At 35.3% G+C, this 25,437-nt stretch overlaps 1 protein-coding gene across 1 annotated transcript; it reads left to right on the top strand.

The window, feature by feature from the left end:
- Window positions 1-235: 235 nt before the first annotated feature.
- Window positions 236-9,686, top strand: LOC122080375 (MLO-like protein 6). Its single transcript, XM_042647332.1, has 14 exons — window positions 236-392; window positions 524-581; window positions 697-854; window positions 1,380-1,496; window positions 2,118-2,178; window positions 3,576-3,664; window positions 4,044-4,118; window positions 7,497-7,585; window positions 7,672-7,721; window positions 7,820-7,860; window positions 7,959-8,132; window positions 8,227-8,262; window positions 8,747-8,875; window positions 8,973-9,686. The coding sequence occupies exons 1-14, from the start codon at window positions 264-266 to the stop codon at window positions 9,300-9,302; spliced, it is 1,536 nt and encodes a 511-aa protein (XP_042503266.1). The 5' UTR covers window positions 236-263; the 3' UTR covers window positions 9,303-9,686.
- Window positions 9,687-25,437: the final 15,751 nt, after the last annotated feature.

The raw sequence follows: 25,437 nt of genomic DNA, 5'->3' as shown, positions 1-25,437 counted from the left end.
TCCACTTTTTCTTTCTTTTACAAAAGACTTTCACATTGAGTGGATTCTATATATATGTGGATCAGGTACCGTATGAATTTTCCTATTATCCGTGCAGCCAAAGAAATAGAATCTCTAAAATTATTTTCTAAAATATCAAAATCCACAAGGGTATTTTAAAAATGAACAACCTTACTTCTTTAAGCTCAACGTTTCCCGTTCCGTAAAGCCATATTTTTTGTGAGAGTTTGGTTCCTCTTTGTTAGAGAGAGAGAGAGAAGAAGATGATGATGGCTGAAGAAGGGGTGGCTGTATTGCTGGAGGAAACACCAACATGGGCAGTGGCTACTGTTTGTGCAATCTTGATCACCACTTCCATCCTCATTAAACATGCTCTCTATCTTTTAACTATGGTATGCCTTCTTGTCTATGTGAAATTCTATTCACAAAGTCACCATTTAGCTACCCATTTTTGAGGACACAAGTCTGTTTTTTCCCTCCCTCTTTCCATATAAGTGTTTTTACAACCGATAGCTTGTTTCAGTACTTTCACAGAAACAGGAGGAGGTCTCTCAATCAGGCTCTTTACAAGATAAAATCAGGTATTGAAAGAGTCTTGTAATTGACAATCCTTTTTCTGTTCTGGGCTTTCTAATTTGCTTCTTATAATTGGATTCTAACAAGTGTTCATCCTTTTTTCTTTGATTTGGAATGTAGAGCTAATGCTTTTGGGCTTCACCTCTTTTTCCCTGACGATCGGTCAAAGGTATGTCTCCAAGATCTGCATCCCCAGTAGTGTCGGTGAGACATTTCTGCCTTGCCAGAGTTCTACAATTCCAGGTGTTGCGGTGGAAGAAACCATTTGTCAAGAGAAGGTATGATCCATGAAGCAAGTATGAAATTAAGTATCAGATGGTACTGTTGTTGGGACTTGGATAGAACTCATCTTTAAAAGCTAACGGATGCGCAAGTCCTTATAAGCATTCATATCTTACTACTAACATTAGATGTGGAATAATTGTTTTCACATGAAACCCCAACAATCTCCTCCACAGACAAAAGCACACATGGGAGCCGTCAAGATTTTTGATTTTTTTTTTTTAGCGATTTTTTCCATCATCCGAGGCACACCAAAATTATCACGCCCTAGATACCACTTGATGGGACTTCGATAGAACTCATCCTTAAAGGTAGCCTTTAAGGAAAGATTGTTCTAGTCCTATCAAAGACTTCACATTGGACTACTCACATCCAATGTAGGATATTTCTTTCACGTGAAACCCAACATCGACAACATTGATGGCAGTGGATTTTATGTTTGTTTGCATATTGGGCAATCTTCAATTCATTAATGTGAGTTTTTTTTTTTTTTTTTTTTTTGATTGCTCTTCCATGAACAGGGAAAGGTTTCTTTTTTGTCCGAAAAAGGTTTCCAGCAGCTCCAAATCTTAATATTTGTGTTGGCCTTGTTTCATGTTCTATCTTGTGTTCTAACCTTCGCTCTTGGGATGGCAAAGGTACTAACCTCTACTAGCATTATTTTTAATTGTAATTTACAATTTGAGTTGGTCTTTCATTGGTCAAAAGTGTCAGATTCAAAAGAACAATTACCAAAGCTTTCACTATATATAGCAGTTGGAAAGAACTGAAAATATTTGCAAGAAAAAGAAGGTTCTAAGGTGCTGATCAGACATTGATCTCGAAAGAGACTTGGTGTGAGTTGATATAGTCTTGAGTACTCTCACTTCATAATTCAATTTATAGAGGTGGATTATCTTAAGATTCTATCATTTTACCATTTTATTACCACTTCAAGTTTATGTATTACCTCAGCCTTGATTGATTTAATGGTGATTTGATTTGGGTCACGACGCCTCGAAAAGCATTTGCATTGGATTCAAATCATCTTGGAAGCACTTTTGGAGTTATTCACAATGAGATTAATTGAACTTTTCGATTAATTCTACTAACGATCCGATTCAGTGATTATAAGGTCGGCTGAACCAGGAGAACAAACCCTCGTTAACAAAAGAAAAAACATAAAAACCATCAGCCTTGGGCCTGTAGAGAACTTGACTTAGGGTGGAACTAGTTCCTTTTTCTTAACATATGCCTTTACGTTGTTGTGATTTCTACAGATGAGAAAATGGAAGCATTGGGAAGCAGAAACAAGGAGACTGGAATACCAGTTTTACAGTGGTAAGCTCAGGAAAGTTCAATCTGGCCTCTTCTGCTGGGACCCTTTGACCCTATAATGACTGTTTAAGATTTTTCTTTCAATTAAAAGTCATGCTCGTAATGGCGGAAAAAAACAATTTTATAGGCTTTTTTTCTTACAATTAAAAGTCAGAAAAAAACAATTTTACAGGCTTTTTTCCTACTATTTCTTTTTCTTTGTTCAATCAACCTATCAAATGCTCTTAGATTTGACAAGCACCTGCCAGCCACTTCCATGTGGTGGGAAACGACGCTTCTTGAGGTGGTGGTGGCAGCCATTGCACTAGAGCGTTGGCCTAAGTCCTGGGCTAGGTCATTTGTTCGGTTCTCTTCTTTTTTTTTATCAGATATTTATCTTGGTATTCTCTCTACTCCCTTATCTCCTGATCTAGGGGTGAAATAGGGTCGGGTTTGACAATCACTTACCAATCACTTCCATGTGGTGGGAAATGACGCTTCCTGGAGTGGTGGTGGTGGCTACCACTGCACTAGAGCGTTGGCTTAAGTCCTGGGCTAGGTCATTTGTTCGATTCTCTCCCTTTTCCATCAAATATTTAACATCTCGGCATTCCCTCTCACTCCCCTTTCTCCTGATTTAGCAGTGAAATATGGTCGGGTTTCTTAAAACCTAATCCAACTCTAATTGACCTTTATTGGGCTGGATTGGCCTTAATTGACCCTGATTTTTGCTAGGGCCAGCTAACCTTGATTGAATCTGTTTTTACAGTTGGGGTTGAGGTTGCATTGGAAAGGTATATTGAATATTGGAAACAATTACGAAACTTTGTATTTGATGGTTAGAAACTTTGATATAAATTGGGTATAACAATCAATTATTCTGAATAAAAGGATAGGGTGAGATCCCTAAATAATATTATATAAATCAAAGTTAAACTCAAAGTCGGGTTGGGTTGGACTTGGTGCCAACCCAGGCTTAGCCTAACCCTAACCTAGGGTTAGTGTTTTTCAACTCTAACTCATCCTCAGGGTAAAAAATCTTAGCTTAAGCCTTGTTCAGACTCAGGACGGACTAGGGTGAATTCAAGCCATCAGGACCAAACTTACGCCCTTACTCTGACCCTCCTTCCTTGAATTACTAAACCAACCCTAGTGGCCTATGGGCCTCGATAGGATATGATAAAAGAAATTATCAATTTTCATGGTACTATTTTCACATCAAATTAAAGAATGTTTGGCCCACTTGTTTCCCTATGGTATTGCAGTGTGATATACTAGTGGTGTTGATACATTTCAGTAAATTTATAGAACTTACAACAAAATGAATTGCATTATAGTTATTTCTTAATTACTTCTTCGTACTAGAGAAATTGTTCTCTTACATTTACCGAGATTCTGAAAGTGGTAGTTCTGGCATGTAGATCCAAGGAGGTTCAGGCTCACCCATCAGACATCATTTGGGAGACGACATCTCAAATGTTGGAGCCAACACCCTCTACTTCGCTGGCCTGTAAGTTCCTCATAAGTGACTTTTTTTTTTTTTTTTTTTTTTACATAACTGGTTTTTCCACTATTACTTCCTTGTGCTCATATTTTGAAGGGAAAAGGACTCAGTCGGGGAGAGTGGACTACACTAACACTTCGATGTGTCTATCTCTCTCCTCCTTATGTGAAAAGACATTTCTGCCCCTTCTTATGGGAAGAGAGAGATAGACAAAGGAAGCATGGCATACAACACACTCCCAAACAGAGAACCATCTCTTCATTTTTATTTATTTATTTTTTATTTGCTAAAAGGTTATTTGTATTGAAAAAAAAAATTGGAAAAATAGGGTATTGACATCTCCCAATTAAAAAAAGAAATTATATTACACTCGCACCTTTTGCAGACTTGCTTTCTTCGACAGTTTAATGGCTCGGTATCCAAAGCTGATTATTTCACCCTTCGTCATGGATTCATTATGGTAATTCACTTTTTGGCTTGTCCTAGGCACAACAGTTTCAAACTTTTGTGGTTGGGTTTTCTTCCTTTGTCACTATCCTAGTGAATTATAACACTTCATTATTTGTCACATGGCAATACATAGGTTGTTAGGAATTAATAACTTAGTAGAGCAATGATTTGCAAAGAAAAAAAGAAAAAAAGAAGAGAATCACACACAATTGCAGATTCTACGTAGTTCACCCAATGAGTCTTGTGCATTACATAGAGAAACCATAATCCTAGAAAGTACAAAACTACCCCTAGTAAACAATCTCCAAAACATCAGGCATGAAATCATTAGTATAATAACAATGGTTAATATAGGTAATAGAGGATCATGCGAGAAAATCTCAGTAGTACAATTCAACCTAAAATGAGTAGAGATGAAGTTGAAAATTACAAAAGATGTCAGTTTTATATTTTATATTTATCTCTATTTGATGATACCATTTAGTATTTATATCCATCTCTCTTTGATGACATTTTGGAAATTTTACTAAAACTTTGAATTAGAGTATGAACAACTTTTCTTGCTTATTTTGGAATAAAGTTTGGTCATTGAGATTTATGTGGAGTCTTCTTTCACATGAAGTAACTTGTTTACTGTCTAGTGGCAAGTAGTAAAATGTCATACTTCACTAGTTCACTAGGCATATTGACACCTAGAAGGGCCCTTTGTGATTGAGAAAATATCACTCTATCCTGAAATATGGTGGAATATCAAGTTCCCCCTACACTTTTTCAAAATTATCACTACCCTCTCCCTAAACTCAAAGATTCTATCTACCGTCCCTCACCGTTTGAAATAGCTGTTAAGACAATTAATTTTTTTTTTTCAAATCGAAATCTACATGTTGAAAACCCATAATGCCCTTTATAAAGTAAACCAAACCCTTTTTCCCTCTCAATCGATTAAACCCCTTGTTCAGCAAACCTCTTTCTCTCATTTCCTTCTTCACTTCAAGGATCTTCAATTTTGAAACCCTAGGCACGATTTTCAATCAAAGAACACTCGATTGGAGCCCTAGAGAAGTTTCGACAAAAAAAAAAAAAAGGAGCCCTAGAGAAGCGTTGAAGCTCTCCATTTCTCTCTGCAGTTATATAATTTTAAAACATAACATGGGCATTTCTTTGCTTTTCACATTTTCTACTGAACCCAATTCCACTCCATCTTTCGTCCTTAATGCCCTCGAACACCTACAAGATGAATACCGATGAGGCTTCTTCTCTCCACAGAAAACAATGGCTTCTTGTCTGTCTAGTCTCCTCTTCCTCTTTTTCTTCTCTTTGATTTCTCTTCTCTCCATTTCTTCATTAGCGCTTGACAAATCCACCGCTCTAACACTCTCTCTCATACAATTCAACAAGAATTCCTCTACTGATATATGGAAGAGCTCACTGTAAAAACGCAACCCTAAAATGATGTAGAAGATAATGGAAATACAAGAACAAACAATACACACAGATTTACGAGGTTCGACAAGATTGCCTACATCCCCGATGAGATGAGATCCTGCTTCACTATCAATGGAGAATAGGGTTACAATGCTCGTCTCTCACATCTCTCAGTATTGCTTGCATTATAGAGAAAGAAACCATTGCTACAAATATATAGCAAAAAACCCTAATTCAGAAAGTACACAACTACCTTCAAATAAAAAATTTGAGTGGGGGACTGTGTCCCCCTACACCCCTACCATGCAGAGGGCCTCCTGCCCCCCTTGCAACCCCCACGGCCTGCTAACCAGCTAGTGGGATCGTTGTCCTGCCTGTCGAGACGCTGCACTAGTACTCTCTGGATTAAACTGTGACGGAATACAAGACATCGTACACCAACACTCACTAGCCCACCCACTTGACTTCTGCTTCTTTAATCAAAGCCTGACTCCTAAAAAAAACTCGAATCTTTATTTTTTCTAAAAACCCCTCTTTTCCCTCACATCTATGGAGGATACTCCATTTCCCTCAGCTTTGCTACTCCATCTCAAACTATCCCCTTCGTCATAGACACAGGTAGTGATCTGCTCTGGTTCCCCTATATCCATCGCTATATCTACAAGAACTATTCTTTCACAACCAGAACCCCGCAAGCATCCAAACTTTTATCCCTAAATTTTTGTCTTCCCTAGAGATTGTGGTGTGCAAAAATCTGAAACATAGTTGCTTCACAGCTCTAATGTCCAATCGAGATGTAGTGGGTGCGAACCCAATTCGAGAAATTGCTCACAGATCTACCCTCCTTACTTATGATGAAATTTAGCTGCTGCCTGGGTTGCAGCCAAGTAGTTGCAACCCTTGTGGCAGCCAAAGAAATGGAATCTAAAAGAACATTTTGGAAAATACTATAACCTAGGAGGGTATTTGTAAACCTAAGGGGAAGTGAATATTCCATTTCTTTGGCTACCACCAGGGAGTTGTACCTACTCAAATTTTTTTCACTTACACCTACGGGTTTGGATCTACTGGTGGTATTCTACTCTCTAAAACCCTCATTTTTCCAGAGAAAAAGGTACCTGATTTCATTGTTAGATGCTCTATTTTCTCCAAACGTCAACCCTTTGGAATAGCCAGATTCAGGAGAGGCTCATCATCTATACCATTGTAGCTCCACCTGAAGAACTCTTAGAGTCTCCTCTCTCACAGCCTTGATGACACCAGACAAAGCAGTTCACTCATCTTAACAAATATACAACCATCAGCTATCAAGGCCTTTAAACACTAACAGGCCAACCTTCAATGCCATGCACATTGAGCTCACTACATCATTCACTTAAAAGGTGCCTCGCCAACACATCTTACACAACCTTGAAGCAAAACAGTAAAAATGTGCTGGCCACAAGTTCTCCCAGGCAATCAGAATTCAAAAACAACTTGTTTTGTGGTCCATAGAAGAGCAAAAGTGCCACCAGCCAAAAAAGCTTCGATTGCATAGGGTGAGCTGAAACGAGCTGCACAGCTTCTCTAGGGCTCCAATCGAGTGTTCTCTGATAGAAAATTGTGCCTAGGGTTTCAACATTGAAGATCCTTGAAGTGAAGAAGGAGATGTAGAGAGAGAGGTTTGCTGAACAGATGTTTTAATCGATTGAGAGGAAAAAGGGCTTTGGTTTACTTCATAAAGGGCATAATGGGTTTTCAACATGTAAGGGTTAGTTTCGGCATTAGGGGAAAAAATTATCTGACTTAACAGCCATTTCAAACGGTGAGGGACGATAAATAGAATCTTTGAATTTAGGGGGAGGAGAGTGATATTTTTCAAAAATTGTGGGAGAAACTTGATATTTCGCCATAGTTTAGGGGAGGGAAGTAATATTTCCTCCTTCGTGATTTGTTTTAACAAGTTTCTTCTTCTTTTTCTTAGGCTCACCTTTCAGAAGGAAACAATTTTGATTTCCAAAAGTTCCTTCATAGAGCTTTGGATGATGACTTTCACCTGGTGGTCGGTATAAGGTGAATAAGATGCACCTTCTTATGATACTAGGATCAATATATTTCTCATATTAAATGTTAATTAATAACCTTTAATTGTTTTGCAGCCTCAAGGGTTGTATTTTCTCTGTATTTTTCATATTCTTCCATGCACATGGTAATAATGCCCATCTTGTTGCTATAAGCATCATCTTCTTCAGAATATATTAACCCAATCAAACTTAACTTGGCTATTTCTATTGAACAAATCTGCAGGATTCTACAATTACTTTTGGCTCCCCTTCATTCCTTTGGTGGTAAGTCCAACTATTAGATCTACAAATCCTTATTGTCACAGTCTTGGATATTGCGAAAAGCCTAAAAAGAGTGCTGGTTGTATGTTTTTGTATCGCAGATGCTTCTGTTAGTAGGGACAAAACTGCAAGTTATCATAACTAGGCTGTGTTTAGCAAGTGGTGAAGCTGCTCCTGTTGTTAAGGGAACTTTCCTAGTGAAACCCAGTGATAACTTCTTCTGGTTTGGCCAACCTCGATTACTTCTCCACTTCATTCATTTTATCATATTTCAGGTAAAAGCATCATTGAACTTCCTTTCTAATGAAACGAATTTTCAGTTTTCACTCCTTTTTCTGCATTAAACTTAATGAATCATGGGCTGTGCAGAACTCCTTTCAATTGGCATTCTTCACTTGGACATGGGTTAGTAATTGAATTTTGTTAACTTAATTAGGGTTTTCTTTCCCATCATGACGATGCCTGGTGAAGTATAATGCTTCACTAGTTATCACATGGTAGCATAAGGTTTAATCCATGAGATAGAGGTTAATCCTAGTATCTCACTAGACATTAGTACAACTTCAGCCTAAAATGAGTAGAAGTTGTTGCTAAATTTTCAAAAGATGTCAATTTATATTTTATATTCATCTCTATCTGATGGCTTCTCGGTAATTTTATTAGAACTTTCTATCAGAGTTTGAGCAACTTTCCTTGCTTACTTTGGACTAAAAGTTGGCCACTGACATGTACGTGAGGTGTTCTATCACGTGGACTAACCCATGTATTGTCATGTGACAAATACTGAAGCGTTATACTTCACTAGGCATAGTGACGCCTAGAATGACCCTTTTTTTTTTTTTTTTCATGTTGTAGTGTTATTGAACCCCAAGTTATACTTAAATTGCAGTGCAAGTTTGGGTTTAGGTCTTGCTTTCATAGAACAACTGTAGACATTGTTATAAGGATCGCCATGGGCATCATCGTTCAACTTCTCTCTGGTTATGTCACATTACCTTTGTATGCCTTGGTCACACAGGTATGTAGAGATCATCAAAATAAGTGACTTTAAGTTTAGACTCAAAACTTTCTTTCCCCGCATGAACTAATCAGCATAGTAATTTCAATTCCATTAGATGGGCTCATCCATGAATAAGGCTATATTCACTAAGCGAGTCCTTGGGGGACTAAAGAAGTGGCAAGGCAATGCCAAGCGAAGTATAGCTACCAGCAAAAGCAATTCAACTGTTCCTTACCCAGATATCTCCATTTCCCACACTTTAAACACTTCTGTCTCTGGAGGCCAAGAGTTTGCAAGCACAGAACTTGGTAGTCCATCAAGTGTCAATGAAATTAAGCAAGAAGAGAATATTGAACCAGAAATGAATGGTCGAGGAAACTACAATGGAGAGATTTCTTTTCGATGGCTAGATAAGCAAATAATTGCCCAAGCTCAGCAGATATAAACTCTGGTAACTATTCTACTAATCAAAATCATTAAAATGGAGCTTGAAGTTTTTACTATCAAGGGGATACCTGCTCCAGGGAGGACTGGAAACAGATATATGTGCTCTTAGTTGCATAAGTAAAGAGGTCCAGTTTGCATGAAGCATGATGATCTCATGGGCACTTGAAAGACCACTTCCGTTTCTTACCAGCTGACTTGCATTCAGACCATAGAATTGCTTGGAATTTTCGACAAAAATGGAGGAATTTTATTCTAAGTAGATCTTTCCTGGAATGCTCAGAGTAGACCTTGATTTAGGGTTGGTTGAGCTTTTTATTTTATTTTTAAATTGTTCTCTCTTGTACTATTTATCTTCTTTATTATTATTATTATTATTATTATATATACTAGCTGATCTTTACCCCCCCCAAAAAAATAAAAATAAAAAAATAATGATTTTTTTTCTTGTTAGAGCCATTTCTTTGCCTGTTGGGCTCTTGTTGTATCTTCCATTGCACAAACTATTCACCATTTTAGTAAATTTCTATTTTTAGTGATTTAATGTTCATGTCATGGATGGAATAGAAGTTAGCATAGGAGCTGTGAGTGATTAAAAAAAATGTTATAACAAGATTTTATTTATTTATTTATTTTTTCTGGGAGAGTAAAACAACAGTTGCAACAAAGTAACAGAGAAGAAGTAATATGTCAAAGTTCGTGTACTAATTGGATCATATTGTATTGCACTCGAATATAATACCTTTTTCTGTCACTAATCCATCTGTGTCAAAGGGTTACCCCATCACCCTCCCCCCAACCCCCCCCCTCCAACAAAAAAAAAAAAAAAAAAGAGAGAGCAATAGAGGAAAGGAATTGATGCAATGGAGAAATTTGATATGAGCCCTCTGGAAAAATCTTTTAATTAAGTGTAAGAAAGAAATTACCCATCAATAGAATGAAGAGATGGAAGGAGATTGAAGGCAAAATATACAATTTAGATTATCTATGTATATGACAAAAAATTTGTATGTGGATAAGTTATGAAGGTAATAAGGTAATAAGTTAAGGGTTCGTTATGAAATTTTAATAAAAATTGAAAAGACTATGGAATCTCTAATAGCAAAAGAATGACACAAGTTGAAATAAAAATTTCTAAAACCAACACTAATTTCAAATAAATATATATAAATAAACTTGCAATTTACTTCTTGACTATTTATTAATCTAGAACCTAAATTTTAAGGGACGTTCTGAAAGTTTTCTATTTTTTATTATAGTCTCTATACTATTAGATATTTTAAATATGGGACAAAGAATTCTACCCAATAGTGTTGTACTCCCAGATACATGGGGAAGTGGAGTCGGGGTATGGATGTCTTTTCCCAACTTGGTTCCACTTTCCCATATGTCTAGGCTTACGCAACACTATCGGATAACTTTTTTTCCCCTTTAAATATTTACTTTCTATCGTCAAAGATCATTGATTTGGAACTCATACATTTAAATAATTTTATAAATACTTCAATTTCCCTCTTTCTATAATAATTTTCAAGTGTGTCCATATCATGTACAAGGATATTAAGTTTGTAACTTTGTATTAGTGAGAATGGAATTTTTTCAAAAACAACCAAAATTGTATGCAATAATTCTTTAGATGGACTAACATTTTGGATCGGCTGTAGAAAAAACGAAATTGGATATTCTTAAGGGATTCATCATTCCATTGTCTAACTTGAATTTGAACATTGGATTTTTCATGTGGAAAACAGAAAAAGGCTCTTAAATGGGCTAAGCCATACTCGAGCAGTGGAAATAGCACATCAAGTTGTCACTAAATTAGTAATTCATGAATATATAATCATGTTTAGAGTGTTGTGATCCAATGATTTATAAATAAATAATCATATATAAACAACTATTGATCCTTGCGCTCATTCTTACTTGGATTCACTATGTAATCGATCCCATTAAGTTGGAATAAGATTTTAAATGTTGTCGTTGTTGTATATAAACAATCTTAATGGAAGGGGGCAACTTTTTGACACCTTATTTGTCAACCCGTTTGTGTGGTGTTCCGAAATGGTGTGAGATCCATTTTTATGGCTTTAGAAGTTCTCCATGGCCCGAAATTCTAGTTTGAGAGTATTATTGGTAGAGATTTCTTGACCTAAATTTTTTGTATGTATTTCATTTTCACCTTGGTAAGTCTGCTTTCCTCTATTGTTCCAGCCATGGGTTTACCTCCCTTTTCGGGTAGATTATTGGCTATGATGACATCTTCTATCTGACTATAGGCCTCACTGGGTCTTCAAAGGTAATTAATAGATGGGAAAATGGATATTGTCCATATTGGGGATGTAAATAATTAATGAGCATCTTCACTTGCTCTCTTTCAATTGGCCTATCACACATTGGGGTAGCTTTCCTTCAAAATTTCAGTAAGAACATCATAAACCCTAGGTTCTTTTCTAGCTTATAGCCTCAAGTTCACAATTAGTTTACATCTTAGTATTATGTGTGTTATTTCTTGAAAGTTTAGGTCAAATCTTCCCAAGTGCAGGTCTGGAAAGGCTCTAGGGATATGGCCAATGTTGGATGGATCCCATAAGGGTCAAGTGGAATGTTTAGCCCATCTACTACTTAATAAACCTACATAGGCCTAAGATGAGCTCCATGATCACTAGTCCTATCAAACTTATCAGGCTAAGTGTTTTCCCACAGCTCTCTCTCTCTCTCTCTCTCTCTCTCTCTCTCTCTCTCTCTCTCTCTCTCGCTCTTTTGCCTTGTTTATTTCAATTATTGAAAGTCAGATTCCTGAGTGACAATTTGGACGCCATATTATACTCTATTTAATGATGCAGGTCTCTCTTACAACCGTAACTAATTGAAGTGACTAGAAGACATCATCATCCCTATTGCCCAAATATTTTGAAGACATAGACTTATCTTCAAATCAGCACAAGATTAAAAGAGGGTAATCAAGCATTGGATAACTATTTGAAGTGTCTAGACGACATCGTCATTTTGATTGTCTGAAAATTTCTTTTTGCTCTCTATCTTTTTATTTTCTCTTTAATTTATATATATATTTTTTTTCATCAGTGATTATGGAAAAGTGATGCAGGCCAACAAACACATGAAGTTTAGTCCAAGGCCTAGCATTTACCTTAGCCCATAATTCAACATTTTTTAGTCTTTACTATCTACTTTAAAGTTTAATCTCAGTCATGGAAACTCAAATGTAATCGATGATGGAGATATCGTAGGAACTTTTAGGATTGGAACTCTTCACATCCTTAGTGGATTTTCACCTCAATTCCTTTGACTCCTTAACTTGTGATCTCAAGTTTGGTATTTGAGCTAGCATTAGAAAATTACAAAGAAATGCCACTTGGAAGTCACTACTCATCTTGAAACAATAATCAAAGTATTGAATCTTGTATCAAGGCATTAGAAGACCTCAACTCTTGAATCAAGGGATGGGAGACTTCAACAAGTGGAAGACCTCAACTATATTTTTTATTTTTAAGATTTTTATTGAGTTTTTATTTTCTAATGTATTTTGTGATTGGTCCATGTCACAAACTTGAAATTCTAAATGATGGTTATAGTCTCTTAGGTAAAGGGTTGTAGTCCTATATAAAGATGACACATTTTGAGTTGGAAAGACACAATACAATTGAATCAAAGTAAATTTCAAAGTTGCTCCAAGTTTTTTATGAACCTAGAAGAGTTCTTCTTATGAAACCAATCTGTGTTTCACCTATTCTTGAAAAGATTGGGCTTTCAATAAGCCTAGAAGAACCGAGCCTTCAACCTTGAAGAGTTGAAGTCACACCCCTCAAAAATCCAACCTAGAAGAGTTGAATTTTTGAAGCAATTATTTTTAGATCCGGGCTGTGTAAGTGTAGTAACTTGACAACTCTTTTAATCCATTTTCCATCAATAATATGAACAATTATTATTTCACAAACGTTGTAGCCCCACTTCTTACCTTTAATTCTCAATTTGAACCACTCCAATCCGATATCGGAGTAGAGATGTATCCCCAAATTATTGGCAGAATGTCATTCTGTTCTGAATTGATTTTATCTACAAAGTTTACTCTCCCGATCCTTGTATTCGAGCAATACCCTGAGAAAGATTGCATTAGAAAGCAATTGAGACCCTTTAAGAAATACATATAATTTGGCAAAAGAAAAAGGATGGTCTCACACCTCATCATGTCTTTATGTTTTTTAAACACTAGTTTTGTTTTTTTGTTTTTAGGTTTAATTCTATATCCTACTACTAATGTATGACCTATGGAATTCTAGGGATAAAATGATCTCTGGAATTCTTAGATAGATATTATTGTTTCTGTTTTTTATTTTCATATATTATTTTTCAATTTTATGTTAAAGGTCTTTTTTATAATCAGTTTTTCTTCTATTTTCATCAATGACTAGGAAAGGACTCAGCGGGCAAAGAAATTTAAGGAATTAATTTTAGAGAAAATTGCATTGCCACCCCCTGAACTTTGGTCGTTATTCAACGCCACCCCCTGGACTTTTCGAAACGTCAAAGCCACCCCCTAAAAATTCAAAAAATTTCAAATCGGTCCCTGCCGTTAGCCGACCGTGAGAAATGAATGAAAACCGGTTAGTTTTTTTCTAATATACCCAAAATACCCCCACCTATTGTGAGAGGACAATATTGCCCTCTCCTTTATTTCCATCTCCTAAACCCATACCCATCTCACATCTCTCATCTCTCATCTCACTCCTCTCACTCACTCGGCCGGACAAGAAGAAGAAGAAGACGAAGACCCACCTGCAACTCGATTCTCCCCTCCTCCGGCGTGCGATTCTCCCCTCCTCCGGCGTGCAAACCTCTCCCCCCTCCTCCGGCGTGGAGAGTAGCTCTCAAGCTTCTGCAAGAAATGAAAGAGTCTGGTGTTCAACCAACTCTGCAACTCCCCTTCTCCGGCGTGCGATTGTAATCACATTTAAATGATCATATTGCTTATATGAGAACACTCGGTGAAAAATCCTCTGCAAATAATGCAGCACCATAAACATCCAATAATATGTTTTCATTTAGGCCTTCTGATATTGACAAGGCAGTTCTATAGTGAGAACTGCATCATTAAACTTTCCATTGCATGGAAATGTTTCTCATTTCAAAACTCACTTTCCTTTAGCATTTCTTTACTTCTATAGAGCCATTTATCTTTTTAGGAAATTCAAAACTATCCTACAAACAGTAACAGTTGTTGTCGTTAACCAAAAGGAGAAATGTATGAACAGTAGACTTGGCAGTAAATAAAATAACTGGTTCATCCTAAAAGTAGTGAATGCAATATTCTTACCTCTGGGGGAAAAATCTAGAAGTGAATAAAGGCCTTCTTACACCCTTAAATGGGAATTGCAAATAATGGCAGTCAAGATTCCCTTTAGAAGCCTCCCCCAACCCCCCGCCCAACAATATAAACATCTTGAGACGCTGTCGCAACCAAAAAATCTGCATTCATGTTGTTTCAGTGATGTGTTGTAAATTAGAGCTTGGACTGAATTTCCATGAGAAAGAAAATTTTCTTCCTCAATTCCTCACTTCCTAGTTGCACTAAATAAAGATTCCGAGATCATCTTGAACTATCCCTTCAACCGATGTCTTACTAATCACTACTGAATCAGCGGTCTCAAGCCAGCTATGTCCAGATGGCTTCATCAATCCTCGATCTTCCATTAGCTTCCTCACTCTCACAGCATCATTCCATCTCCCAGCTCTCACATAAATATTTGACAGCGTGATATAATTTCCAGGGTTTTTGGGTTCCAAGTGAAATAGGTGCTCTGCAGCTAGCCTTCCAAAATCAATATTTTGATGGACCCGACAGGCAGCAAGCAAAGCCCCCCAGATGCTCCTATCAGGCTCAATTGGCATTTTATTTATAAAGGTGATGGCCTCCTCAAGTCGCCCAGCACGTCCAAGTGAATCGACAATACATGCAAACTGTTCAATACTTGGAAAGAAATCAAAGTTGCAGATCAAGCTGTTGAAGAGTTGGAGTCCCTCATCCACAAGACCTGAGTGGCTGCAAGCAGTGAGCACAGAAGTGAAAGTTGCAGAGTTGGGTTGAACACCAGACTCTTTCATTTCTTGCAGAAGCTTGAGAGCTACTCTGCACGCCGGAGGAGGGGGGAGAGGTTTGCACGCCGGAGGAGGGGAGAATCGCACGCCGGAGGAGGGGAGAATCGAGTTGTAGGTGGGTCTTCGTCTTCTTCTTCTTCTTGTCCGGCCGAGTGAGTGAGAGGAGTGAGATGAGAGATGAGAGATGAGAGATGTGAGATGGGTATGGGTTTAGGAGATGGAAATAAAGGAGAGGGCAATATTGTCCTCTCACAATAGGTGGGGGTATTTTGGGTATATTAGAAAAAAACTAACCGGTTTTCATTCATTTCTCACGGTCGGCTAACGGCAGGGACCGATTTGAAATTTTTTGAATTTTTAGGGGGTGGCTTTGACGTTTCAAAAAGTCCAGGGGGTGGCGTTGAATAACGACTGAAGTTCAGGGGGTGGCAATGCAATTTTCTCTATTTTATTCAGCACAAAAAAAAGTATGAGAACCTAGAAGGGATATTAGCTTCTTATGCAAACCCCAAAACTCTTACTACAAAAGATTGGTGTGTTGATAAAAGAGGATGAAATGTTATAAGTTTCAGTTTTATTTTCACATTTGCATCAACTTGTATTGTATAAATTCATGAAAATAACATGAGGAAAAACAACTCATATATATATATATATAGGGAAAGAGAAAGAGAGAGAGGGGTGTGGGATGAACCAAATAGAAAGGAATCAAGGCTTCTAATGGGTACAAACTCATATATCATGATCGTTTCTTCTCCTTCCAAGAAAAATCATAATAGCCTAACCAGATTGCAGTGTTGAAGCTTTGCCACTGACACGATCTCATTCTTAAACTCTTCTGCATTTACCTTGAGCTTTTTGGGAGCCTCTTGACAATAATTTCTTGTCCATTAGGAAGTTACCTTGATGAAATAATATAAATAAATAATAAACTTATGCAGTTTCATATATTGGATTTATGTGTCCATCAAAGTAATTTAAAGTGTTTAATGTTAATTTACTTTAATTTATTATGGGCGATTGGTTGTCTTAAAGTTAAAATTAAATTGTTCATAATTATAATGGAATTGGCTGGGCATTAAGTTTATATGCCTGTCAAATTGTATATTTTAGGCTTTAGGAATGTGATTCCAAAATATAAATGTGAGAATTCATATTATATGTGTATTGTCCAAGATTGCTTGAAAATCTTATATGTATTGCTATAGATGTTTGAGAAACAGGTGAATTCATAAACATATTATTTAGATTTGTAGTTTCTAATGGAGGAGTAAAAAGTGAAAATTCATAACCTAATTTTAATACATCTTCTATCACTTGGCAAAATTGATAAATAATCAAAAACAATTAGTGGATGAATCAGAATCATTACTTTGTAATTAATTCAATGACATGTCACGAGTTAGGCGAAAATATAGATTTTGAACATATAGAGAGGATTAATAAGAGACTAGTAAATACAGTAAAGGGTTTGATCTTTTTACTGAGGTATTTAATGTGCTAGAACAAAAGAATATTATTAACTATGTCTACAAACTACAGTGTCTACGACAAGAGGGTCAATTAAAGCAAACCTTTTTTTTTTTTTACTAAAAGTCAATAAGTGAATAGAACGAAAGAATGAGAGCATACAAAATAAGCCTATTGCATTGCTATTCCACCTTCAGTATGGTCATTAGAAGAAAAAGTAATCCAACCAAAAGAAAACTGCATAAATAAAATAATATAAATCGATATCTCGGTTTCTGCTGAAAATCCCAATTTAGATCATGATTAACAAACTGAGGAGTTGTATCCCCGGCAGTAATATTTCTAGTTGTTGCAACATATTTTGCTAGTTTATCCATTACTGAGTTAACTTCCCTATAATAATATGAGATTTTTCAAATTATATTGTCCAGGTACTGCTTCCGATGCCATCAATTTTATTCAAAGCACCAAGGAATCTCATGATTCCGAACACAACTGTCTGAGAGTCACTTTCAATCCACAGTTTATCACAACATCTGCTCCTTGCCATTTGAATCCTTATGAAAAAAAAAATAGAGAATTCATTATATAATTTATCTCTATGCCTTCATATTGCGCAAAGCAAATTAGAGCAGTGCATATCTCATCTCTTAATATGCCTCCAGGTCATGAACACCCTGGATTTCCAAGAAAGCATCCGTCAATATTTAATTTGAAGTATCTCGTAGCTGGAAAACTCCAAATGAGTTTCAAAATTTTCCTTATGTGAGATCTAGTAACTGTCACTATCAAGAAATAGATGTGTGATAAATGACGAATTATCGTTCAATTTGATGGTTGTTATAATTTTTACTAAGATTTTTACTGTGCTGAAACAAAAGAAAATTATTAACTATGTTTATAAACTACAATGTCTACAACAAGAGGGTCGATTAAAACATTTTTTTTTTTTGCTAAAAGTCAACAAGTGAATAGAACGAAAGAATGAGAGCATACAAAATAGACCTATTAGATTGCTATTCCATCTTCTGCATTGCCATTAATAGAAAAAGTAATCCAACCAAAAAAACACTGCATAAATAAAATTATATAAATCGATATCTCAGTTTCTGCTGAAAATCCCAATTTAGATCATGATTAACAAGCTAAGGAGTTATATCCCAGATAGTAGTACTTCTAGTTGTTGTAATATATTTTACTAGTTTATCCGCTATTGAGTTAACCCCACTGTAATAATATGATATTTTCAATTATATTGTCTAAGTACTGCGTCAGATGCCATCAATTTTATTCAAAACACCAAGAAATCTCATGATTCTGAACACAACTACCTGAGAGTCACTTTCAATCCATAGTTTATCAAGACCTTTGTTCCTTGCCATTTGAATCCTTATAAAAAAAAATAGAGAATTTCATCATATAATTTGTCACGATGCCTTCATATTGCGCAAAGCAAATTAGAGCAATGCACATCTCATCAATATTTAATTTGAAGTATCCCGTAGGTGAAAAACTCCAAACGAATTCTAAAAATTTTCTTGTGGGAGATCTAGCAATTAGCCCTATCAAGAAAGCATAAGGTGCACTCCAATAAGCAATTCCCACAGATATGTCCGAAGGTAATACTCAGGGATTCAAAGAAAATCGATAACAGAATGAAAATAGAGAACATAAGCACTTGCAGTAGAACAATGAACAAACACTCCCACACAAAGTACATATTTCATACAGTACCCAGAATATAATAGTATTTTCTATAATAACCAGAATCAGAGTTCTGTATATATAGAATGTATACCTCTGTATAAGAATGGGTATACTTGTACAGGTATCCATACGTATATAGGTGTGACTCTATACATGTATGGGACAACGTATCCATATACTGATACGTGCAGGTGAATGTACAAATAGGTATGTACAATGGCAGTTGGGTTCATATAGGTACATGTAACAATGGTGTCATTTGGAAAAAAAAATGTGTAGGCTATGAAACTTTCAATATGTAAAAAGTAGGTTCTTTGAATCCACATCCACACCTGACCACGGCCGGTGAGCGCATAATTAAAAGACACCCCAGGAACCCTCCACATACACATGACAAGGGAGAGTTCCTCTCCAAAGGGCTTGCACCCTTAGCAAACATTCCTATATATATATCCAAGTTTTCTTTCATCCCTAACCATTGTGGGACTAAACTTTTGTGAGAAGTCCTAGCTCATTACTACTCCACAAGTGCTAGAGACAAAATGAAAAAGACGCTTTTGAGAGAGAAAGCTGAATTTCAAAAAGACTATCTTGGATTTCAAAAAGATCACTTTGAAAAGATTAATTTGACCATAATTTGAAACTTAAATTCCAACAATAGTTGATGAGTGGGGAGACTAATGTTATCAACTCTCCTGTTGATAAGTGGGGGGACTACTGTTATCAACTCTGAGAGAGAGAGAGAGAGAGAGAGAGAGAGAGAGAGAGAGAGAGAATCAGAGTTACAGAGCAGATTAGTTAAGTCAATAATGGGGTAGGGATTGAATGAGAAAGGAGATGAGAGGAGGGGGGGCTAGTATATTAATGGAGGACAAATGACATTCTTATCAGACAGCATCGAGAGAGACACAGAGGGGGGCTACCTTTCGTTACAGAAAAAATAGTGAACACAAGACGATATGATAGTAAGGTTTTAAGAGTTACCGAGAGAGAGAGAGAGAGAGAGAGAGAGAGAGAGATGTTATTTTCATAGGATGAAATAATGGAGACTCATTTATATAAAGAGAAGCTGATATTTTTCTCCCTACTCATTCTCTACAACAAATTATCTTTCTCTCCAACTTTTTGCGACTCAGGATTTCTTTCTTCTTTTTAATTTTTTTCTGGTCTTCTTTTACAAGATGTGAAAAAAACAATATCACTCCATCTTGTCATTTTCTAGTACTATTTCTTTAATTTTGAAATTTGTCTAAGCACTGATATTTAGTAGAAAATTAATGACTTGGAGAAGTAAAATCTTCCTATCTGATATCTTAAGCTTGGGTCTCAGTTAAAGTCCTTGGAGGGTACTGTTTTGTTCATTAAAAATTATGATGGACATCTATACCCACCCATTACTAGATAGTTAAGATCCCCCCTCTCTCTCTCTCTTAATGTGATATGCTATGGTGCTCGCATGTGTCCCTTTCCACAGCCTGGATGTTTACATCCATAACCCAATTGAAAAGAAACTGAAAAGAACCCACTATATATATATATATATATATATGTAACCATAGTTCAAATAGTTAATTCAGATTTATTTATAACTGAGAAAGTGATAATTTTTAGGGGGAAGTGTGACTCCTGCACATGTGCGTGGTCAATAGGAGTGCTCAAAGAAGCATCAATTGGGGAGTCATTTTGCATTTCATGAGAAGTTGATCAATGAATTCACCCCCTATGTCTGTATGCATAGGTCACGCTCCCCACATGCAGAAACCATTTTTTCCTTTTTTTATGAAAAAAGGTCTCTATGAGCCCAAGGGTATACTACACCTTCTCACATGTTTTATCATATAGATTTTTTATAAGAGGGTTCCCTGAAAGGAAGTATGGCCTCTACCCCGAAGCGTGAGTAAATGGGAGTACTAGTATAAGCATAAATAGGGACGAGATTTTCACCTTTCATGAGGGGTGGGGCAATCATTTTTCCTCCACTGTATGTAGGAGAAAAGGATTGTCTCACATCTCATCATGTTTTTATTTTTTTAAACACTAGTTTTATTTTATTTTATTTTTATTTTTTGTTTAATTCTATATCCTACTACTAATGTATGACCAATGAAATTCTAGGTATTAAATGATCTTTGGAATCTTTAGATAGATATTATTGTTTCTATTTTTTATCTCCATATATTATTTCTTAATTTTATGTTAAAGGTCTTTTTTATAATCAATTTTTCTCCTATTTTCATCAATGACTAGGAAAGGACTCAGTGGGTAACGAAATTTAAAGAATTAATTTTATTCAACATAAAAAAAAAAAGTGTGAGAACCTAGAAGAGAGATTAGCTTTATATGCAGACCCCAAAATTCTTGTTACGAAAGATTGGTGTGTTGATAAAAGATGATGAAGTGTCATAAGTTTCAGTTTTATTTTCACATTTGCATCAACTTTTATTATATAATTCATGAAAATAACATGAGGAAAAACAACTCATATATATATATATATAGAGAGAGAGAGAGAGAGTGGGGTGTGGGGCGAATCAAATAGAAAATAATCGAGGCTTCTATTGGGTACAAACTCATATATCATGATCCTTTCTTTTCCTTCTAAGAAAAATCCTAATATCCTAGCCAGATTGTAGTGTTAAAGCTTTGCCACTAACGCGATCTCATTCTTAAACTCTTTTGCATTTTACTTTAAGGTTTTTGGGAGCCTCTTGACAATAATTTTTTGTCCATTTGGAAGTTACCCTGATGAAATAATAAAAATAAATAATAAACGTATGTAGCTTCATATATTGGATTTATGTGTCCATCAAAATAATTTAAAGTGTTTAATATTACTTTGCTTTAATTTATTATGAACGATTGGTTATCCTAAGATTAAACCTTAAATTGTTCATAATTATGATGGAATTAGGCATTAAATTTATATGGTTGTCATATTGTATATTTTAAAAATATGATTCTAAAATATAATTGTGAGTATTCATATTATATATGTATTATCCAAGATCGTTTGAAAATCTTATATGTATTACTATAAATGTTCAAGAAATAGGTGAATTCATAAAACGTATTATTTATGTTTGTAGTTTCTAATGGTGAAATAGCAAGTAAAAATTCATAAACTTAATTTTATTACATCTTTTATCACTTGATAAAATTGATAAATAATCAGAAACAATCAGTGGATGAATAAGAAGCATTATTTTATGATTAATTCAATGACTTGTCACGAGTTAGGAGAAAAGATAGATTTTGAATATATAGAGAGGATTAATAAGAGGCCAGTAAATATAGTAAAATGGATGATCTTTTTATTGGGATTTTTAATGTGCTCGAACAAAAGAAGATTATTAACTATGTCTATAAACTACAGTGCCTAGGACAAGAGTGTCGATTAAAGCATATATTTTTTTTTATCAAAAGTTAACAAGTGAATAGAATGAAAGAATGAGAGTATAAAAATAGGCCTATTGGATTGCTATTTCACCTTCAGCATGATCATCAGTAGAATAAGCAATCCAACTAAAAGAAATATGCATAAGTAAAATTATATAAAAAGATATCTCGGTTATAAATAGATATCTCGGTTTTTGCTAAAAATCCTAATTTAGATCATGATTAACAAACTGAGGAGTTGTATCTTAGATAATAGTACTTCTAGTTGTTGTGACATATTTTGCTAGTTTATCCGCTATTGAATTAATCTCCCTATAATAATATAAGATTTTCTAAATTATATTGTCCAGGTACTGCTTCAGATGCATCAATTTTGTTCAAAGCACAAAGGAATCTCATTATTCGAGCACAACTGTTTGAGAGTCACTTTCAATTCATAATTTATTAAGAACTTTATTCCTTGGCATTTGAATCTTTATGAAAAAAAATAGAGAATTTCATTATATAATTTGTCTCGATGCCTTCATATTGAGCAAAGCAAATTAGAGCAATGCCCATCTCATCTCTCAATATGCCTCTAGTTCCTGAACACCCTAGATTTTCAAGAGAACATTCTGTCAATATTTAATTTGTAGTATCCCGTAGGTAAAAAACTCCAAATGAATTTCAAATTTTTTCTTGTAAGAGATCTAGCAATTATCACTATCAAGAAGTGGATGCGTGTTAAATGACGAATTATAGTTCAATTTGGTGGTTGCTATAATTATGCTGTAACAGCTCGGCCCCATTAACCTTGCACAATATCGTCCTCTTTGACCCATGGACCTCAAGGTTTTAAAATGTGTTGTGTCATGTTAAGGAGGCTAAAGGTTATCAATTAGCTCAGTAATCTCTCCCTAGGTGATGTAGGACTAAAGTTTGCATACTCTCATTGATCTTCCAAATCCCTTGGTACTTGTCTTATTCTTGGTGGAGACACCTCACCGATCTCTCAGATGTGTATGGTACTTGCCGTATTCTTGGATCGTTATATATGTAATGGAAAAAAAAAAGAAATCATCCTAGTATAATCCGAGATGAAGAAGTTGATTATATGCCCAAATTTTTCAAACCATAATCATGAGATTTCAAATGGCATAACCATGATCTAAGATTAGTCAGATTGCATAGCATGCCCACGATATGTGTTTAGAACAGTTGCATTATTAACATAAATGATGAAGGGATCCCTCATATTGATCGCAACGATTTTTTAAGGTCTTTTTATATTATATTTTTCTAGACTAACTGCAACATATTATTTGGTACAAACCTAAAAATTGAGATAGTTGGACTATTCACTAGTCCAATTGTCATATCTTTACATGTCGAGTCAGTTCTAATCTTAAGTATGAATGGTGCTAACATAGTTAGACATTGTGTCTACAACATGCCTGCTAAAAAAAAAATCTCAATCATATTTAAAAAGATAGATGATAGCAAGTTACCATTCAAGTTAAGCCTTACCCAGAGTTATAGATTCTTCAGCCTCTCTAGTTTTTCTATTTTTAATCTAATGACAATCATGTGACTGGTGTTCCTTCATATTAAACATTTATGTTTGTTTTTGTCATTTGGATTCTCTGAGTATTTCTATTTTATTCTGATGACCAGCATGTGTTTGGTGTTCATTCGTATTAAGCATTTATGTTTGTATTTTTGTCATTAATTTGGATTTCAAGAAAATATATTTTTCTCATGAAGAAAATAGAATCAAACATGGATTCGTATTAATCTCACGCTTGTATAATAATATAAGCTATTTAATGATCTGACTATTATTTATTGAGTTGATAGGAATGAACGATTGTATAATAAGGTCTTATTCTCCCTCTCGCTTTCTCATTTTTCAGAAATAAAATTTTTATATGGTTTTTATCTACTCAATGAGAACATTGAGATTTTCATGTTTTTTTAAGTAAAGTAATTTTGTTTTCCCATGCACTTCTGGATTTTGAAAAGACAATTTGCAAACAATATACATTATTTGATACATATATTCTTAAAAACTTCAAATTAAGAACTAATATGCAATAAGGAAAGAATGTTTATTTGCATTGTTGACTGAATAAGAAAAAATACATTTATATTGTCACTAGGCCTTTTGTAGTTAGTTATACTTTCTATACGATATTATGGATTTTTCATTTCTTAGAGGTCATGGAGAATACTCATGTGTGTCTATCTGTCATATCTGTCAAGGCATCGCCTAGGCTACGTTTTGGCATCCCGATGGTAAATCCAACTCATGTAGGTGGTACGATTAGTATGGGTATCAAATGGCGGTAGCCGGAGTAGGATAAGTGGTGCTATAGACACCATTTCAAGCCTGAAGCACTAGACAATCGATTTTTGGTACCTTTTTTTTTTTACTTATTAAAAATATTCTATTTCTTATATTTTTATTGGCAGTTGAAAGATAAAAGCAAAACAAAACCCTCAACCAAGTCAATCTCTCGTTCTCTCAAGTCTCAATTTTTTAACTGGAAATCCCCAAAAGAAGAAAAACCCTCGACTGAACAGTGAACAGTGAACAGTGAGAGCAAGGTAAGTTCATCATCTTTCTCCTTCTCCTTCTTCTTCGTCTTCTACTTCTTCTCTACATCTCTTTCTCCTCCTCCTTCTTCTTCAGTTCTTCTCTCCTTCTTCTTCTCTACAACGTGAGACGTCTCACGTCTGTGTCTCCTTCTACTTCTTCTGTCCTTCTCTATGATGTGAGACGTCTATTTCTCCTTCTTCTGCTTCGTCTTCTTCAGTTCTTATCTCCATATTCTCTAGACATGAGACGTCTGCTTCTTCTTCTCTACTTCTCTGCTTCTCTTCTCATTCTTCTTCTTTAGTTCTTATCTCTATCTGCTCTGCGAGACTGTGAAATGTGAACCTGAACATTGTGGCTGCTCTTTCTCTTTCTCTTTCTCATCCTCTTCCTCCTCCTCCTTCTTTTTCTTCTTCTTCTGTTGTTTCTGTTTCTGCTACTCTTTTTTCTCTGTTTTTGCTGATCTTTCTTCTTGGTTTTTGCTGCTTTTTCTTCTCTATTTCTTATGCATTTGTATTTCTGTTGTTCTTTCTTATCTATTTATATTGCTCTTTCTTCTTCTGTTTCATAAGTCATAACAGCATAATGCATAAATAGAATGAGTTATTTATTTTCAATTAGATAACTAATATACTCGATTTTATAAGTTATAACTTGGTGTAGACTTGTAGGAGTTTATATCTCTGCAATGTTTTTTTTTTTTTTTTTGTTATTGAATATTGGTTAACATACTTTGTTTTAGTCTTTTAGAACTTGCAGAGTTGTGGGACTATAGGAATTTATATTTCTCATTTTCTCTACAGTACTTGTGGCTGGTTATTGGTTAACATAATCTGTTTTAGAACTTGTAGGACAGTAGGAGTTTATATTTCTC

This window comes from Macadamia integrifolia, chromosome 5, assembly GCF_013358625.1.
Source record: "Macadamia integrifolia cultivar HAES 741 chromosome 5, SCU_Mint_v3, whole genome shotgun sequence".
In the NCBI taxonomy this organism is placed as follows: Eukaryota; Viridiplantae; Streptophyta; class Magnoliopsida; order Proteales; family Proteaceae; genus Macadamia; species Macadamia integrifolia.
This window is presented reverse-complemented; position numbering and strand designations above follow the sequence as displayed.

What these genes read in the sequence shown, in the direction of transcription:
- LOC122080375 (XM_042647332.1), top strand. Translation starts at nt 264, where the DNA reads ATGATGATGGCTGAAGAAGGGGTGGCTGTATTGCTGGAGGAAACACCA. An exon ending in TTCGTCATGGATTCATTATG is followed by an intron (nt 4,119 to 7,496) that starts GTAATTCACTTT and finishes TCTTTTTCTTAG; the next exon opens with GCTCACCTTTCAGAAGGAAA. An exon ending in TCCCCTTCATTCCTTTGGTG is followed by an intron (nt 7,861 to 7,958) that starts GTAAGTCCAACT and finishes TTTGTATCGCAG; the next exon opens with ATGCTTCTGTTAGTAGGGAC.